Genomic DNA, 20,404 nt, shown 5'->3' with positions numbered 1-20,404 from the left:
AAAAAAAAGTGAGGATGTAAGTTAAAAAAAATGTGAATGAACAAATAACAGGACACAAGGTAGACAAATCTCTAAAACCCAATAACTTCCACCAATGTTCTTTCTAAGCTAAGCAGGTGCATAGTAATCCAGGATGTACTTCTTAGTATAACCAACAGGCTGAGCAAAACAGAAAGATTGAGGGACATAATAAGGAGAAAAAGTTGCAGGTGCGTTAATCCCATTTTTCCAAAGTCCTACATTCAGGAGCTGTACCTTTGGACCGGAAATTGTAAATTATGGGCCATTATTTGGGCAGGGAGAGAAAAAAGGTGATAAGTGCAGAATTTTCATTAGTGGGGAAATCCAAAAACAGGAGTCATAATCACTAATGTGTTGAATAAGTAAATTAAAGAAATTTATTTATTCAAGAGTGCTGAGTCTGTGGAATTTGCTACCACGCAAAAATAGTTGAAGCGAATAGCACAGATGCATTTAAAGGGATATCAGATAAGTTATGATCTAAGTAGAGCCCAGTAGCATTATTTATTTTTGGAAATGCAAAAGCTCAGGTATTAAATAAAAAGATTCACTGTGTAAAACACAAGAATTTTACCACACGAAAACCAAAAGAACATGACTAATAACTATACTCTCTTAAATAGTCAAAGATGTCAAAAGTAAAATGGACAGTTTATTCTCCAAATTGAACTTCTCAACTCAAATTACTTCTACCCATTTTAAGCATACTCCCAAAAAGCTCAGGTCAGATACTCCTCAGAAATTGAAAGATTAACTAGTCGATCCAAGTATATTTTCAAAGATGCACAAGTTGAGCCTTTTGGGCTTTCTGCTTACTTCTGGCAAGGTTGTCCTTTCAAATCTCTTCCAACCATCCCACAGTTGCATCATTAACATCACACCTTCAGTTAGAACTCGCCTGGCTCTAACATTCTGCATCTAGGAACTCTGTCTCTCTTGCTGCTAATATGATCCTTCAGTTATCAAAGGATTTAAACCCTTTTAGGCAGCACAAAGATTGTAAACTGAATTCTACTTGAAATATATATTCCCAGTAACAACCTTTTTTAAACTGCTTGAAAAACAGAACCACACACGGGAGTCTAATTTTCCCTGCAATTAACTTGTTTACCCTTTGATTTATTACTGTTCGTCTCCCCGGCAGCTTTGTCAGTTGCTAGAGGTATGAGAAATCATCTTCCAAAAGGGATCGCCACCCATCCTAAACTACAAGTTTGTCCCTAAAAGCATTACAGGAGTGCCATGAGAGAAAATAAATAGAAGGGTAGGCTGAAAAGGTTGGTTAAGGTAGAGTGGCAGGAGACTGGAATGGAGCATAACCACCACCTAGACCTTTTAGGACAAATGGTCTGTTTCTGTACTGCAAATTCTATGTCATCAGTTGCAGGAAAACTTCCAGCAACTGCCAGGTTCAGCTGTACATCTCATTATTTTGATACAGTACTGATCTTTAAATGCATCCTAATACATGATGTGTTATTCACTGTGACTGACTATTGCTGCAATGTCTCCAGTTGAATAATCAGGATCCCCAGATTATTTTCAATACACATTATTTTCTATTTAAGCAATAGTCCCTGGATATTTTTGTCCCCACTTGAAATACTTTGCATTTTGCAATATTGAATTTCATGTGCCACTATTGAATTACACCCACCACCTGTTGTCCAATTTTCAAGTATATTCAAATCTTTATACTCAGATGTTCCATGAGCATTAGTTTTAATACGAGCTTCCATTTTATCTTACTAACAATGGTCATTAAATTCACTGGTCTGTAGTTTCCAAGGCCACTATTACTTCTGAAAAAAAAACAGTAAATCCGTTTTTCTACAAGTTTACTTTTCTCCGGTTTTGCTTTCCTCTAAGTGTTTTGAGAGACATTCTCATACGAGGAGTGCTACAAAAATGCAACTTGTCATCAGGATAAAAATAAATGGAACACTTCAGTGACTTGGCTAGCAATCACCTTGGTCCCAGTAGAAAATGAAGAACTGGTAATTTAATATAAGAGCATAAAAATAGCTTGTGCATCAGCACAATGTTGAGAAAATGTTGAGCTTTGAATAAACAATTGCAAAAGGCAAATGGAATCAATTGAGATCCTGAAGGGAAATGTTAGACAGATACCACTTCAAGAAACTTGCATAAAAGCAGTTAAAAGCCAAAACTATTCTATACATAATAGCCTGAAATCAACAAGTGTAAAGTTAAAACATGAAATCAACAAGTGTAAAGTTAAAACGTGGGATTGCAGGTAATGTCTTGATGGATAGAAAGCTAGTTAGCAGATAGAAATCAAAGAGTTGGCATAAATAGATTTTTTTTTCGATTGGCAGTCAGTGACTAGTGGGGTTCTGCAGGGATCTGTGCTAGGACCCCAACTGTTAATGATTTGGAACAGATTGTACTAAACAACGTATCTCCAAATTTTCAGATGATACAAAGTTGGGTGGGAGGGTGAGCTATGAGGAGGACGTGGAGATGCTTCAGTGTGATTTGGACAGGCTGAGCGTATGGGCATGACAGATGCAGTATAATGTGGATGTGATGCTATCCACTTTGGTAGCAATAACAGGAAGACAGATTATTATTTGAATGAATGTAAACTGAGAGAGTTGGATACCCAACAAGACCTTGGAGTCCTCGTGCAACAGTTGCTGAAAATAAGTGAGCAAGTACAGCGGGTAGTAAAAGAAAAGCAAATGGTATGTTGACCTTCATAGTGATAGGAATTGTATAGGGCGATGGCAAAGCCACACCTGGATTATTGTGTGTCATTTTTGGCATCCTTATCTGAGATGTCCTTGCTACAGAGGGAGTACAGCAAACGGTTATCAGGCTGATTTCTGGAATGGCAGGTCTGTCATATGAGGAGAGATTAAGGAGGTTAGGATTATATTCACTGGAGTTTAGAAGAGAGAGGGGATCTCATAGGAACTTATAAAATTCTAACAGGATACATTCAGAAAGAATGTTCCCAATGGTAGGGGAGTCCAGAACTAAACGTCATCGGCTGAGGATAAGGGATAAACCTTTTACAACTGAGGTGGAGAAATTTCTTCACCCAGAGGATGGTGAGTGTGTAGAATTCATTACCACTGAATGTAGTTGAGGTCAAAACGTTGTGACTTCAGGAAGAAATTAGATATAACTTTAAGGGCTAAAAGGATCAAGAGATATGGGAGGTGGGATTAGGGTATTGAATTTGATGATCAACCATGATCATAATAAATGGCGGGGACAGACTTGAAGGGCTGAATGGCCTACTCCTGCTTTTAGTTTATGTTTCTAAATGAGTAACAGGAATCAGCAATTCATTTCCTGTGGATTTTCAGGCAAGCTTTATTTTCTAAAATCATGTTGATTTTCTTCTCATTATTAACTTATCTATTCTAAAAGCTCAATATATATTAACGTCCTTCCTATGTAGATAATCTAATCTTTTCTAAGTATTCAACTGGATTTATTTCAACATAATTCTTTAATCTGAAATTCATTAAAATGTCAAACTGATTTGCCAAGACTCCAGTGTTTTCCTAGTTTGGCAAAATGGTTATTGCTCAGGAATGGTGGCATAAAACTAATTTAAGGTCTCATTTAGCAGTACATTTGAAAATTGAAATCATTTCATTCATTTATAAAATGAACTATGATACATACATGATCTTAAAAATATCACTATCTGAAAATATACCAAGCTTTCCCAAAATTGATTTCTGCCGTCAAATGATATAAAGTTCTGTTCTTGGGCTTCAATCTGTCACTCTAAAAGCTCCGTGAAAGGGAGGAAAAGCAGCATTTGAACAGGTAAGGGCCATTTAATCAGATCTGAGTCAAAAACATTTAACACTGAAAATGCACTAAGTTTTAATTTTATTGAATCATTTATTAATGAAAGTACATCAGGACATTACAATGCCACCTGCTGTTTCATACAAGCCAAAATCAGATGTTGGAATCATTAATGATTATCTGATAAATCTTCCGTCATCATAATTCAGTCCCTGTAGCTGGTCAACCCACCAAGTAAAAATTGGTATTCATAATCACATCTGTTTATCATCTATTTGACGAAGGGGATATAACACTGGCAATCTCATTGGGATACTATTGGAAGCATTGTTAAGTAAACATAAATATGTTTTTATGTACATTTAAGAAATTAAGTGCGCCTTGCACAATATCAAATTTTGTGGGTGGTACAAAAATAAACAGCAGGGGCAATTGTGAAGAGAACAGTAACTTTAGGAAAAAAATATATTGGTAGCTATAGGTAGATGTCAGATGAAATAGTGTGCAGAAATGTTAAGGTGATACATAGAAGACTGGGAGGGCATAGTGTCTATAGATGTGAAGTAAAATGGGTTGATCTCCTTATTTAAGGTGCTACATAAATGCAAGATATTACTGTAAAAAAGGCAAACTTTAAAAAGGGGTACAGGAGAAGAAACTTCAAGTTCAAATATATAATTCATGACAGGCATATTACTTGCTTAATCAATTTGTTTCTAAAATTTCACATAACTTTAATCATTTGATAAGCGCGGAAAAGAAAAACAAGCATTCACGTTGACAAGCATTTGAAAAAGGATATCGGAAAGGAGTTAGGGAATGGTTTCAGCTCACATTTTGTAATGGTAATGATGGTGAAGTGGTCAGGATTCACTACCAATACTCCAGTGAAACTGACAGCAACCTCTAGGTTCTTTACATGTGCAGAATAACATGAAAATCCAGAAGGTGCCTTAGATGATTTCATATTTTTTCCAGAGGGTGCACTGTTTAAGGTTCCCCAGACTACAATCAATGAAAATTTTAAGAAATAATGAGATCTTGCATTTTTAATCTCACTCAACATCTCTGAAAAAGTGACAGTTTGATGAACGAGCTTTAACTGGCTGTTAGCAGCATAATAACGTCAACGTTTTTGCTGACACCCTCACTGTCCCTGAAAAGCCATTTAAGGAATGTTAACATTTTCCTCATGAAAAGAAAAAAAGTTTTTTTTATTTCAGCTTCTGAATCCAATTGATGCATCTTAGCTGTCCACAAACATCTGGCGTTAATACTGAGGTCCATAGCCAATGTTGGTCAAAAGCCAATACCATTACTTACCCACTTACCACAAAATCCAGGCCATTAAGTGGATGTTGGAAATGATGTATTTTTGCCCGAGATTATGGCCAACTTTGATGTTTCATTGTAGACTGTGAATAGTGACAATTTGTTAGCTTGTCTCAGGGATAAAAACACATCTTGCTTATTCTGTTTGAAAATCCTTTAATATGACAATAGTGAGTGCGGTGTCTGGCAATAGGAAGCTCCACAAAGCAGTGAAGGACTGCAACTTGAAACAGAAAAGGAGGTCAAGACTGCACTACATTGGGCCTAGAGGCAAAATATAGAATTATCCAAGGAGGATGGCACATGTTCATTTTTTAAAAATTGCCAAGAGTCAAATCACATTGCATTGACGAGAATAATTGATCCTTACACTAATTGTTTAGTAGTGTTTGCCTGATGGAAAATATAGTTCCCATCAGGTCTTCTCTCCAACTATTCAATAGGTTCATTTTGAGAGACTGAAGGAATACACACATTAAAAGATACTAAGGGGTGGAATATCCCTATCTGGGATTAAGTTCTATGTCGGATCAGGAACATGGAGTGTTTTCTGTTGCAAAGGTTGGTAGGAAACCACGCCAAACCTTCCAACCCCAACCCTGCTGCTTCACATTCAATTAGCAGCTTGAGTCACTGTCTGTGCGGAGTCTGCACATTTACCCCCACGTCTGCGTGCGTTTCCTCCGGTGCTCCAGTTTCTTCCCACAGTTCAAAAGACGTGCTAAGTGCATTGGCTAAGCTAAATTCTCCCTGACTGTACCCAAACAGATACTGGAATGTGACAACTAGGGGATTTTTTTAAAAAACAGTAATCAGTGCAGTGTTACTGTAAGCCAACTTGTGACACCTTATTAATTATGCAACTTGGCATTTGGTGAACAATTAAATGGAGGGGCAGGCTCAATGGTATGTAGTTCACTTTTGTATCCGGGTGCCATAGTGAAAAGGCGCTTAACATCACTGAGACACTATTGATGGAATGAATCTCTGGGACTGGAAGATGGACCTTCTGAGAAATATGGATCACCAGGAACACTCCTGAGGCTGGAAAATGGATCTCCACAATGACAATAAATTAAGGAGATCCAATTTTAAATGCATCACCTTCCCACTGTTGTGATATTCTGATGTCCAGGATTGCTGGCAGCCTTTATTCCAAACTCCAGTGGAGGTGCCTGGTATTGTTCAGGTGAGTCCCAAATCTGCACACTATGTTGTTCCAGGTATGCTTTGCACAAACATGCTTTCCCATTGACATCACAGGGAATTAGGTGTGGGTGGAAGATTTAGGTTGGGCCTTCATCTGCAATTCATGAGTGAGTTGCAAATCAGTTTCATGCCAATCTGCCATGGCAGGTACCAGCACAAGATACCGCAGGAAATTCATTCAGATGTGAAATCCATTTTTACACTCCTGCCAAACTCTCCCACCTGCTGTTGAACCCTCCTGCAGGACCATGGGAGAATTCCACCCAAGCATTCTGTTTACAATTCATTTGGATTCTGATTTGCAAGTAGATTTAAGAGTATGAATCAACTCTCAAGAAAGTATAAATATCATGAAATCCAGATGGGTATCCACAGTAAAATAAAGTACATAGCAATGACCTTCAATTATGGAAAGGTCACACTGGATTATGTGAGAAACAAGTTTGGTAAGAGTGTGAAGAAAAGATTATTTTTTAATTTTTCCTTGGGTCTACTGTGATATTCTGCAGGATTATGGGGTTGTGTACATCTGTATGACTAATCTACATAAACCGTGTCTACAAAGTTCAGGTCAAGGGGGTCAGGTGTGGAAGTCAGACATCTGAAATGAACAGGGCCAAAGTCAAATGTTCTACAGGCAAGGAAGACGTGTAGAAAGCAGCATTAGGAGATAAAGGCAGCTCATTGTGTTCAGTTCTTAAATATGAAAGGGAAGTAAAAAAATTTACAGCTGAGCAAAGGTTATAAGTAAATAAGTTAATAAATTTTATTTTACCCAAAGATGTGGCCATAAGGAGGACAGAAAAGATGTTATATCCTGCGAAAGTTAAATTTCAAAGAATGAGAAGGACAATCAAGAAAAAAATGAAAGCGAGAAAAATATATTTAAAGAGAGGTAGGGAGTTGAGTTGAGTGCGATCATGCAAAATTTTTCCATGAGTATGCTCTGTGCTGCGGTGAAGAAGTGCGCGAGCAGCCTTCAGCCACCACAGAGAAGTGTCTGGTTCTTCCAGAAAGCAGGATTTTGGTTTAAAGTCTTTAATTTCCACCAATGAGTGGGAGAAAAAGAGAAACCCTGTGAAATACTTGCTGTACGGCAACAAAGGATCGTGCCTTGTGGTAATACATAGATTAAATACCAATAAGGACTTGTGTCTAAAGTAGTGTTTGTTTGTTAGTCTGGTCAAGAAAGAATATTTTGGGGAAATTTGCTGCAAGACTAATTGTAACTGTGTAAAATTAGTCCTGTGTGTTTAATTTTTATGTTAATAAATGTTTCAATTTAATATTTAGAATCTCCAAAAAATGTTTTGGAATTTGTGGCTCCTGACCTCAATACACATTTTTTTCTTGGTGAAATGTAAATAGAAAATAGTTGCGATCACTTGTCAAATTTCCTTTTTTGGGAATTGGCTCATATGGCACTTAACTGTCAGGTCATAACAAGGATCAAATTTTCTTGTATCTCTCAAAATTTTTAACGTTTACCGAAAAGGCAGCTTGAAAGTTAAATTATACACCTATCCACGTGAGTCAAGCAAGACAAAAAAGTGAATCAAACAACATATTTAGTACTCATCAAATAAATGTCAGAACAGCAGACAAAATTCTACAATATTGAGTTTGCATTCCCATTGATCAGTGGCAAATGAAGTTGAATACAGAGGGAAAAAAAACAAGCAAAAATGAGTAATGTATACTGCACAAGTGGGATAGAACTTGCCAACTATAAGTTGACTCATTGCTCATTTCTAAATTTACTAATGAACCAAGGAAGATAGATACTCTGCTGTATTGCCCAAAAGGAACAATTTCTTTTACACACAGTGAACAACATTCTGAAGAAAGATCCTTGACCTAAATCATTAGCTGTCCCCTCTCCACAGATGCTGCCAGATCTGTCCAGTACTTTCAGCATTTTTAATTTCAGATTTCCAACATCTACAGTAGTTTGCTTTAGTGATTAACATTCAAGTAGGCTGCAGTTGCAATTAAACCAGAAAATACTAGTAATACTCAACAGGTCTGGCAGCATCTGAGAGAGAAATAGAGTTGATGCTTTAGCTTCGATGAAAAGTTAGACCCAAAACGTTAACTTGGTTTTGCTCTCCATAGACGCTGCCAGATCAGTTAAGTATTTTCTGTTTTTATTTAGGTTTCTGGCATTTGCAATATTTTGCTTTTGCACTGAAGAATAAACCTGGATTTATATCATGCCTTGTCATGCTTTTTGTCTGTCCCAAAATGCCTCAGCCAATAGCTTGCACCTTTATGTAGGGAAACTTTCTAAAAATGATCATTTAGAATTCCTCATTCCTTGGAATGTCAAAGCAGCAGTAGCCACATTGAGAAAGATCCACTTTAGTGGCAAGCAAGATATAGGATGGCAAGAGAATAGAAGCTGGCACAGCAGAGGCCCTAGCTTAATACTTGCAGCTTTTATTTATTTTAAAAATGCAAAAGCGTATCAGTGCATTGGTTCAGATAGTTTTACAGAATTCTGTTCTAGAAACTCATATTCAAGCTGAGATTCCTTTGGTTTAACTAATATTTAGCATAAGAACCTTGCTAAATTCTACATAAAAAGTTTTTTTTAACAACATATGTGCTGACTCATTAAAATTACAGGAAAACAAATATCCCTACCTTTTTTTGCATGCATTTATGGAATTATAAGTGCTGCTAATCTTTCCTCAGGCATCCTACATTGACTTTTTGCTAGATAGAGGAACTCCATTTTGGCACCAGATCAAATTAGCGAACGACTAGCAAAATACCATGGATAGAGCACAAAAAAAACTGCAACTAGTGTTATCAATAATGACAGCAGTAATTTGAAACACTGTAGATGGAATGGTAACTAAAAAAAAACGCAACATTAACTTGCTTTCTGTGCAGCGAATTTTTATATCCAACAAAAATATACTAACTTGTGCTATACAAAGTATTGATTGTTTTATGTCAAGGAAACTATACTAGAAGCTTATTAAATGTTTGAACTCTACCTAGGTAAATGAAAACCTGTGACATATCTAGTAGCAGCCTATGGTGACTATGTACAGTTCAAGACTCGATCAAGATTTCACTACAACTGAATTTCTCTCCAGTGATTCAAATAGCTATCTTTGTAAAACAAAATAATTTTAATCTGATTAAACCCAAATTTTGGTACAGATTGACAATACAGAAATAAAAATCAACAAAGAAAATACGAAATATTATTGCAGGCATTTTTAACGATATGTCAAGTGCATTTCAAGCAGAACAGACAGTTGTTACAATGCAGAGAGGCTCCTTTTCCCATTAATCACATACCACAATGAACAACTTTCACATGATCTAACTCTTAGGAACCATAACTTAGGGAGGGTTATCCTTCAAAATACACAAACTTTTTTTTCCACTATAACAAGGCAAGCTCAGTTACAGAATTTTATTGATACAGTAGATTGATACAAATTTGACAGGGGAAGTAACTAGAGTAAGGTGTACAATTTGAATGTCTAATACACCATCAGTATTAAAATATTTTAACTAAAACCCTTTTATTTTTCCAATTTTATCTAAAAGCCTAGACATCTCTGGCATCAATACTGACAAGTAAAATGCCACAAGCATTTTTTAGCTGACTTCACATTTTATACAACTGAGGTCTTACTGCCCAACATCTTCAGTGGTGGAAAGCAGAAGCAGTAAAGCAGATTACAGAAACAAGTATATATAATCAAACATTAAAGGGAATTAGAAAAGGTGACTTTCCAACATATCTAACCACAGAAGTATGTGCTGCAGGAAAATGCAATAATGTATTTGTTCTTTCCGTGAATCAGTCCTTTCTTGAAGGTACAACGCCACAGAAGGTACAATTATTAACAAGTATTGCTTAAGTTGTCAACATTCAGTGTGACCAACTTTCTTCACCCACACATTTAATACACAGTTGTGTTGGTGATTTTAAAGCTGTAATTTAAAAGCTATACAAGCACATTTTCAATCAAAACATAAAAAAAATATTTACAATTTCATTTATTTCAATCTCTCTGTAAAGCCAGTACATTGTAGTCAGCACACATCACAATGCACAACAACCCACAATTTATGACTTGATGTGTTTGCCAAAAGCTTGTGACCTTGGGACTGCAAATGCATGGGTAATAGATACAAGATGCTTTCTTTAACAACCAGTTATCTGTTAGACAGTGTCCTTTAGTCTTGAGCTTTACAGTACAATTACCTAGCTTTAATGTCAACATCTGAAAATATCTACTCTTCATCTTCTTTCCCTTTTGGTGGGCTTGCGACGCACCTGTTAAGACACAAAATAGGACAGAAGTTATGTTTTTAAAAATTAATGTTTCAGACTATGGCTCTCAAGATCCAGCATCACGAATCTCACTGACGAGATTGCGACCTCAGAATTTTCACCGCCCTTTGCCAGCAATATAATCAGGTTATTGCCCTATATAATTGGCGAGAGCCTGATTTGTATTCATTGAAATAAATTTTAACCTAATTAAAGATCTTCCCCTTCAGAGATTTTCAAATCTCAGAGCCCCGATCTCAATGGAACCAGCACCTAACCGTAAGAAACCCGTCTCACCAAACTGATGGCGCAAACCATGCCCACGCTTTATGGGCAGTTAAAGGGACAACATCCAAGAGAAAACAGGCCAATGGAGCTGGAGAGTTCCACAACAAGCTTTCTTACAGAATTGACACACCGCCAAATTCTCGTAAGATTCTGCCCAATATCATAGTTACAATTTTCTCAAAATCATAGAATTCCTACAATGCAAAAAGAGGCCATTCAACCCATTGAGCCTGTAACAACAACAATCCTACCTAGGCCCTATCCCCGAAACCCCACATATGTATACTACTAATCCCCCTGACACTAAGGGGCAATTTTACCATGGCAAATCCACCTAACCTGCATATCTTTGGACCGAGGGACGAAACCAAAGGAAACCCACATAGACACGGGGAGAACGTGCAAACATCACATAGGCAGTCACCCAAGCTGGGAATCAAATCCGGGTCCCTGGCACTGTTAGGCAGCAGTGCTAACCATTGCACCACCCTGTGTTAAAAATACAAGGATTGCGGAGGATGAATTATGATTTGGAGTTAATATCCCATATGTATTAAATGTAAACCTGGTTCTCTCTTACAGCTATAGAGACATTTGAGAGAGTCTGGCAAATGGGGACAAAAATCCAAAAGAATGGGAAAACAAAAAATTTTCAGAAACTGCAATAACATATCTGAAGCTTCTATTTCACTCCTATGCAAGGGGTGAACAATAGCTACTACTTATAATTAGGAATAATCACCAAACTGATACCAATATCTCACCCAAGATTTGGAATAAAAACTTTTAAATTAACACACATGTACATCCTTATTAAGAACCTTACCCTTAGTGTACTTAATTCATTCTCTTCTTCTGTGTTCACTCCATCCACTGAACCTTCTTGGGAGATATCCATGTTCTCCAAGGAACTATCATGATGTGAATCCATCTCTGCAGACGAATCATCTTCTCTACCGACAGCTCGTCTTGAACGTCCTCCACGGCTGCGAAACAAAGGCATGTGAGGAACCGCTGTGCTAATTATTCAGAAGGCAGTAGAAGTGTCATAAGAGGCTCAAATCGACACACTTCAATATTAGTTTTCAAATTTCAACATTTGCACTTTGACAAAATACTCAGGAGTTTCGTGCAAAGAGGAATGTGTGAAGATATCCACTTCTTAGTATTTTGTTATTCACTTTAATTAATCCTTTAAATACAATGGGGAAAGGCATTCTTACAAGAGGGAAACATCCAAGTCTTTGTTCCATATATTGAATACTGTTATTATTATTTAACCTTTACAGTCAAAAAATGCATCCAAGGATACAAAAACTTTTCCACTTTAATGGTCACTTACCTTTTAAGAATAAAGGCCTATTCTAAATCACTATATTAAAAATATTGCATGGTGCATGTATCTACACCAAAAGACTGCAGCGGTTCAATTCGTCAGCTCATCTCCATGGCGGAGGATGATGCTTTGAATGCGAAGACTGGTGGGTTGAAAAGTGAGGACAAGGGGGACCTATCCTGGTTCTGGGAGGCGGGGGGACTGGAGTGGGTGACAGCAGTGGCTCTGGGGATGAGTTGGACGTGGCCAAGAACCCTGGGTGACCGCACTGCTGAACATCTTCAGTTCGTCCGTAAGTAGGATCCAGACCTTCCTGTCGTTTGCCACTTCAACCCACCACCCTGCTCTCCTGTCCACTTTGGACTTTTGCAATATTCTAATGAATCCCAATGGGAACTGGAGGAACAGTGCCTCATCTTCCGATTGAGCACTTTACAGCCTTCCGGACTGAACATGTGAGTTCAATAACTTCAACTTTTTGTTGTACGATACCTCAACCTGATTTGAGGAGCTACATTCTGCAGCAGTACTGCTTTTTATCATGCTTGTAAACAGAATTTTTACTTAACAAAGATATGTATTTTATTAGACTGTTAACTTGTTTTTGTATGAGTAGAGGCATTGGTCATCTATGCATGGGTTTGACTAAAAGCACAATTTTATCAGTTTATATACAGCGGTCTCAGTTACAGTAAAATTGATGAGTTGAATTCCAGCAGAGTCACCACAAGATAGTATTAACTTTGTGAGACCCCATTCCCACATGAATTTTTCTTGATCTAACAGGGTGTGCATACACTGAAAAATAACAGATTCAAATGCCAATCAAAATACAGTAAAGCAGTAAATATGAAAAATTCTTTATTCCATTATTCACACGTTACAATGGCCTGACCTTTGCGTTGAAAAATGTCAGGAGTTAGCTCTGAAAAAACTCTGCAATCATTTTCTTTGAATGTGTGCAACACATTCCACCATGTTGTCAATGCAGTTAAACATGTTTTTGATGAAATCTGAAGCATCTCTATGGTCTTTACAGCATCAGCTGGGGAGGCAGTCGGATAGCCATCAGATTCTTCAGAATCATCAGGCTCCTTGGTTGAGGGATGTACTGCATCTACGATTGCATCATCTGTCAGCTCTGTTGTGCAGGGTCTGGCATCGCCCACTTGAATCCAAGTTTAAGGTTGTCTCTGCACTCGCCTGAAGGAGATTGGAATGGAAATTCCAGCAAAGTGCCTCGTCATAGGGTTAAGTGGTCTCACCCTGCTCCTCCTTGTTCTCAACATCTTGTGCAGTCATAACCTTTTGAACCCAATGTGGTTCAAGCAGTTGACAATTATGGGTTTCATAACCATCTTCCACATCTTCTATATCATGAACATGGTTTATAGATTGTACTTCTGGTTCTTATCGTTGACCTCAATAACTTGAGATCAGTTGTTGTCAATAAAGTGTTTTCAGGTTCCAAAACACACCTGATCTACTGGTGAGAACTTCACCCTGGAGCCAATTACTAATTGCTGTTGTAACTGCTGTACTCTCATTGCGCGAACATGCCGTATCTTATCTTGAATTAGTCCAGCCATCAGTCGCTACAAATGAACTCCATCTGGCCCAGATTCTTTGCTCTGGGAGTTGTCTTTTGCTGCAAGATTGGACTGGAAATGGGAATGTTCTCTGCTCAGATTGCCTAGAACCTCATTAGCAGAACTTCTTCAACATGAGGATAGGCAACCATTCTCATCCTCTTCTTTTCTGGAGAGAATGTTTGCTTGTCAAACAGTTACAAGGTGTTTGCCCTGATTTCATAGTAGTGGACAACATCAATGCACTCCTTCACAATACCTGCCAGGGCTTCATGTGCTAATTTCTCACATGCCGTACTAACTTCACCTTCTCTGTGATCAGCGACACTTTTAATTTTCTCACAGGTTTAATCATGTTCGCAGGCTTTGCATGTTCTTTCACAGGGAGAATGCAATGTCAAATAATGACTTGACCAGTGCTCTATGATTTTGCGCTCTTGTGGTCCATTGTGATTGGTTAATGTGTGCAGAATTGCAACTGTACATGGGCATCATTTTATGGAATCTATTACTCTGCCAGCGGGAATGTTGACAACTCCAGCACAATTAGAATTTTCATCCATGTTTGACTCATTGCAATTTCACTATTTCAGTGTCTTTAGGAGTTCTCTTCAATGATGTGGGTATTAAAATTGCATCATAATTCAGATGAGGAAACAGTACCACAAGTCTACAATTAGTTTTATTTGCTGTCAACTTACCATAAACTATATGGGTTACACCCTCAATAAGGATTTTTGTGAATATAGGGGTAAAATGCAATTTGTGTACCATTTAGCTGGCCAGGACAAAATGTTCAGTGATGTGATCCAATTTTTTTAAAAAACTACATTATATATGGGAAATGGCAGTGTAACAATGGCTAACACAAAATGAAAAACTGCATTATCAACTCAATTATCAAAATATATTTGCATTTAATGATATAGTTTAGCTTATTCAATTATTTTCATATAAATTTAAACCGGCACTTTAAATGCAATTTACATAAACAAAATTATGAGATATCAGCATAGTTAAAACTGATGTAGACACAAAGATTTGTTGGAAATAATGCTGTGAATTAACTGCATACTAATGCAAGGAAATATTAGAATTCAGGATCCAATTTAAATGTCATGACTCCACACGTTTTGTTTTTGCATCATTCTCCAAGTCCCGTAGAACCACTTAATCCTGAGAAAACAAATGCTCTGCTCTCAACTTTTCAGGCACCTGTTCTCCACATTTTCCAAACAGATCAACTTGGCTTGCTACCTTATTAACAACTCAAACTAGCCAAGTACTGAAATGTGGAGACAAGCTAAACTGTGGGTGTGTGGTGTGGGTGTGTGGGTTGCTTCTCCCAGACCCTGGACCAGGACACATTAACGGCAGTCATTTTGCAGGCTTTCCGTGGGCACCACAGCCTCCATGCATCTCTCAGCCTAAGATATTTAATGTAATCAGCTGTGTGCTGAAAATCGGCATGGAGCTGATCATATGGAAATGTCATGGTAATTGACACTTCCATATGATTAGCAGGCCCGGGATCTGCTAGAGTCTTCCGCCCACCAAGACTGCTTCCCTCCAAACGGGGTTTGCTACTGCTCCCCACTAACAGGGGACATGCAGCCCCACGGTGCAGGGTGCCAGTGATTGGGCTGGCCAGCGATCTAGAGACCAACAACGCTGCACATGCGTCGATCTCCAAGTTAAATATCGGTGCATGCGCAGGGGCCCACGCAGAGCTATGCTGTCAGCCTCTCGGGCACGAATAGGCCTTGTCCCCTGGATTTTCAGAGTGAATCCTGCTAGGGCTCTCTGTGATGTAGTGTGTCAGAGATTCATTCGGGAAATTGTGCTTTAAAAGAAACTGGCAGAAATACTCCCATTTTCCCCACACGTTGGGAACTTAGAATTTTTTGGGAAAATCCGGCCAGAATCTTTCAATGTTTCAACTCAATAATTTTTCTTAAAAGCAGGAAAAGTTCACATTTCATTTTGTTTCATTTCCAAACAGGGACAAAAGCAAGCTTCCAAAATACTTTTAATCACATGGTGTGTTTTTCTAACTTCAGACTTAAAGCCATCTACTTACAAATTTTTCTTTGGTTGTGGCTGTGGTGCCGTTGGCATTTTTGGCGGTCTTCCTCGTTTCTTCTGTGGCGTTGATTCCATAGATAAAGATTCATTGACATCAGATTCTGGAGTTTCTATTCTATAATATAGATAATTGCAACATTGAGTGTTTCTTTATTCGATTAAGAAATGTATTAAGATACTAATATCAAAAATATATTATGGACATTCTATCCATTCAATTGGATGCTGTTTTGTGAAACATAATTAAATGTGGCCTAGGTTCGCTGGGTTTGTTAAATACTTAGAGGAATCCTAATATATAGAGGGAGAATACAGTAAATTGCAAGGTCATTAATTAATCATGCAGATCAAATTACAAGTGCAAAGCTTAAAATCAGTTTATAAAACTCACCCGAAACCTTCTAAAGTCCTAAAATTCTGTTATCTGCTAAGGTGCTAATTTTGTGTTAGTTTTCAAGTCCTACAATGTTGTTATATCTATTTCAAATCTGTTCTGGGTTTAAGATAAAACAGGCTGCTTAAAAATGAATTAAAACATTTCTGATAGTCTTGTGAGGATAACTTGTGGCTAACTTTAAAAATCATTGCATGAAATTTATTTATGGTTAGGTCTGAATAATTCTAATGTAAACTTTTAATACAAGGGCAGCTTTACTGTTAATGATAATGATGTTATCTACATCATTATCATTAACACCTTAGGCTTGTGATATTTTATAATTGTATGATCTTATATTTTTATGACTATCAAGAACAAGAGGAATATTTAATTAAAAACTAAAAACAAACTAAGAGATCACAATGATTCCTGGAATTGTATATTTGAGAGGAAGTTCTCCAACTGTGGTCAAGTCAAAGGGCTGGATTTTCTGCCACTTGTTTTGTGTACAAAGAAAACATGGCTACTGGGACCAGATTCTGTGATTGGCAATGCTGGCAATTTTTAGCAGTCTAAGAATAAGGTTCAGATAGCAAGCCCATGTGCAGCAGTCCTGGCCTTGGCAGCCCCATTGCAATTTTGATGTGATTTGGGTCAGCTTCTGAAGGTGACCTGGTTTACACCAGCTCAGGGGTGCCATGAATCACGGTGGCGTCCTAGTACGGAGTTGAAACTGTTTAGACAGACAAGTTCAAAATATGTTGACAATATTTCATTATTGCATTGTTACACTTGATGTTCTTTAAATCTCTATGACAGCTTCATAAATCTATCTTAACTACACCACTTAAATTCATCCATTACCTCCAAAGTTTCTTAAACTTCCCTCTGCACGTGTTGTTATTTCACAGCATTGCTGATCATATTGGTCTTTATTTAATATTCTAAATCTAGTATTAGTTCTGCTATCTGCGACTATTCACCGGTTAAATCCATACCATCCTTCCATATATTTCATTTGAAGAGGGTAAGGGATAATGTTGGTTTTAAAGTGATTTGGATTTGCTACTGGAGGATTTGGACAGATTGATAATGTCACTCTACAACTAAGGAAAATTAGTTTAATGTTGCAGGAAAGACCACCAAATCTCAAAGTGTTTTTTTTCACTCCACACGCCACCGAGTAATTTTTTGTTCTTACTGGCTCTGAATATTGTTTCACGTTCTTCCTTATTCTCCGATAGCCCCATTGGGGAAGAAGATTATACACTCTGCTTAAACAGTAGTTTGCAGAACAAATTATTTATTCTAACCAGCCTGTGTGAGGAATGTTATTTAACTGCCTGTTTAATTACCTTTGTCATAATTTTCATATGAGCTGTTCACTATTGTTTTGCCATTAAGTGGAAACAAACTCACTATTTGCAACAATAACAATGTAATGTTAGTGCACCTTTAAGAGATTTTTTAAAAATCATGTTCTCTGCAACTGTGTTGCCAAGTTGTCTATAGAAGCCCTTTTATTGTTCCTTCAGTGGTTTAATTGGGATTTGCTTATTTTTACTCTGGGTTGTTTTATGACCCTGCATTGTTAGGAAGAAGATCATGTATTCTGGACAGTTTTTTTTTCCCCTAATTCAAGGTTTTGTTCTCTGTTTGGCTGCAGTTGGAACTTAGAAGGAGGTGGACATCAGATTGAAAGCAGTGTCTCTCTCTGGGTTTGGAAGTTCTGCTGGTTAGTTAAAAGCAAGACTTCTTGCCTTCCTACAGAATTTGATGCTTTCTCAGAGTCTCTCGCTAGTGTTCTGGGAAACCCCTGCAACTTAAAACTATTCTGAGTGTATCCAGAAGGTTACCAGAAGTGAAAAGTCAGGGTTTCAATTCTCCAACCAAAGGATTCAGTTCCAGTATCAAGTGAACATTAGTTTTTGCTGTGTTAAACCTGTGAAAAATGAGTTACTTTGTTTATGGGGAGCTTTGTTTGATTGGAACATGTTGGATATATTTTAAAAGGTTATATATTATTGTGGTTCTTTTGTTTTCGTTTTAATTAATAAAAGTTCTTACTAATTTTCTTTCCATATATGTTAACTATACGCTTAAACTTTTGTTTGATAAAAATTTCCTAGTGGTCATTTGAATCATACCCGAGATGAAACATATCATGCTTATCCTAGCCAAATTCAAGGTGCAAACCTTAGGATCCAACAATCTTAAGGACTTTGGAGCTGTATGATATAAACAAGGAGCAAAAGTCGGCCATTCATCCCCTCGAGCCCGCTCCACCATTTAACAAAATCATGGCTGCTCTGACAGTAACCTTAAAACTGCATCCTGCCTACCCCTGATAACCTGTCAAGAAATTATCAACACCAGCTGTACAAAATTCAAAGACTCTGCTTCTACCACCTTTTCAGAAAGGGTTCAAAGACTCCTGACCGTCAGAAAAAAGTTTGCCTAATCTCTACCCAAACTGTTTCCACATCATGGTTACTTAAACTTCGGTTATCCCTCTCTATTGTACCAATACCATCATTAACCAACAGCTACCCCTTCACCATTTCCTTACTTCATTTCCTTCTTAAGTATCCCATACCCTTCAATATTCAGATCCCAATCCATGTCCTTCTCCAGCCGTGTCTCCATAACAGCCATCAAATCATTCTTATTTATTTTTATGTGCTCTCTCAGTTCATCTGTTTTACTGTTTTATTATTTTTATAACCATTAGTCCCATCTGTTGTTTTACTGTCAGGTTTGTACTGTCTATTCCTTCCTGTTATGGCCTTGTTTTTCACTTCCCGTAATAATACCCATCTTTTTTGCCTCATCTCTGTCCTTTGATTTACAATCTCTGCCCAAATTTGATCCCATGCCTCCACTATTTAGTTTAAACCCTCCCTATTTCCCTAACTCACAAGAACATTGGTCATAGTTCTGGTATAGACTGTCCCAGTAGTACAGCCCCCACTTTCCCCAGTAGTGGTGCCAGTGTCCCACAACTGGAACCCACTTTTCTTGCACCAGTCTTTGAGCTGTGCATTCATCTCTCTAATCTGATCTGCTCCAAGCAGATTTGCACATGGCTCGGGTAATAATAGAGATTACATGTAAAATTATGTCAGGGACATGCAGGAGTCCACACAGGGGATCTCATGGGTGCCCATCTGCAAATTCTGCCCATGGAATATAATGTGAGGAAGTGTGGGGTTAATCACTTTAGCCCTAAGAATAGGAATGCAGAATATCTTTAAAATGTGTGAAACTGATGAATGTTAACATTCAGAAAAAAAGTTGGATATGCTTGTACAAGGAACACAAAATTTGTAGTCAAAGAAGATCTTTGAGGATCTGCTCATTAATCTGGTGCCGAGGTCCTCATTAAGACAGACGAGGAGAATTTTTTTCTCTGAGGATCAAGAGTCCCAAATTCTGCTTTCACTGCATTTTGAGAAAGAGACTCTTTGAATATTTTTAAAGCAAAGTGAGATAGATTCTTGGTTAATAAGGGGTGAAAATTTATCAGGGGTAGGCAGGAACGTGGGATTGAAGTTACAAGCAGATCAGCCACGATCTCATTGAATGGTGGAGGTGAGACAGGCCTATTCTTGCTCCTAATTCATATGTTTGTACATGTGTCCACTTACAGACAACACGGAACTTCCTTCTTTGTCCTGCTTATGTCATTGGTAGCTACATAGATCATGACAATTAATCATCCCCTTCCCACTGCAAGTTCCTCTCCAGCCTGAATGGATGCCCTGTACTCTGGCATCAGGAAGGCAACACAGCCACCTGGACTGACTTTTTGCTACAAACTGACCAAATCAAAAAATCCTGTCCCAACAGGTATGATTATTTCCTGGTACAAACCACCCCCCCACCCCCCCGCCATGCATCACAGTGTCTGTGGTTCAGACTTCAGCTCAAACTGAGCTGAAGTTGTTTGAGCTTCAAACACTACTGCAGGCAAGTTTGTCCTGAGTCACTGGCACCTAGGAGATCATCCCACAGCTGCGGCAGCTGTGACACATCACTTGTCCTGCCTTCCTTAAAAGAGTTTTAAA

General features: G+C 37.9%; 1 protein-coding gene across 3 annotated transcripts in view; it reads right to left on the bottom strand.

Annotated features, from left to right (window-relative positions):
• Nucleotides 1-9,481: 9,481 nt before the first annotated feature.
• The window catches only part of pds5b (PDS5 cohesin associated factor B), a 193,336-nt gene continuing 182,413 nt past the window's right edge, over nucleotides 9,482-20,404 (bottom strand). For all 3 annotated transcript variants that reach the window (XM_080197450.1, XM_080197451.1, XM_080197452.1), the window contains 3 exons: nucleotides 15,954-16,073; nucleotides 11,775-11,934; nucleotides 9,482-10,663 (listed from right to left, as the gene is read on the bottom strand). In XM_080197450.1, the coding sequence (XP_080053576.1) occupies nucleotides 10,628-10,663; nucleotides 11,775-11,934; nucleotides 15,954-16,073 (316 nt within the window). In that variant the 3' untranslated portion in view covers nucleotides 9,482-10,627. The remainder of the gene's footprint in view (nucleotides 10,664-11,774; nucleotides 11,935-15,953; nucleotides 16,074-20,404) is intronic.

Source organism: Carcharhinus amblyrhynchos, chromosome 10 (assembly GCF_965287045.1).
Source record: "Carcharhinus amblyrhynchos chromosome 10, sCarAmb.v2.hapA, whole genome shotgun sequence".
NCBI classification, from domain to species: Eukaryota; Metazoa; Chordata; class Chondrichthyes; order Carcharhiniformes; family Carcharhinidae; genus Carcharhinus; species Carcharhinus amblyrhynchos.
Note: the sequence above shows the minus strand (reverse complement) of the source record. Positions and strands in the feature narration are given on the sequence as shown.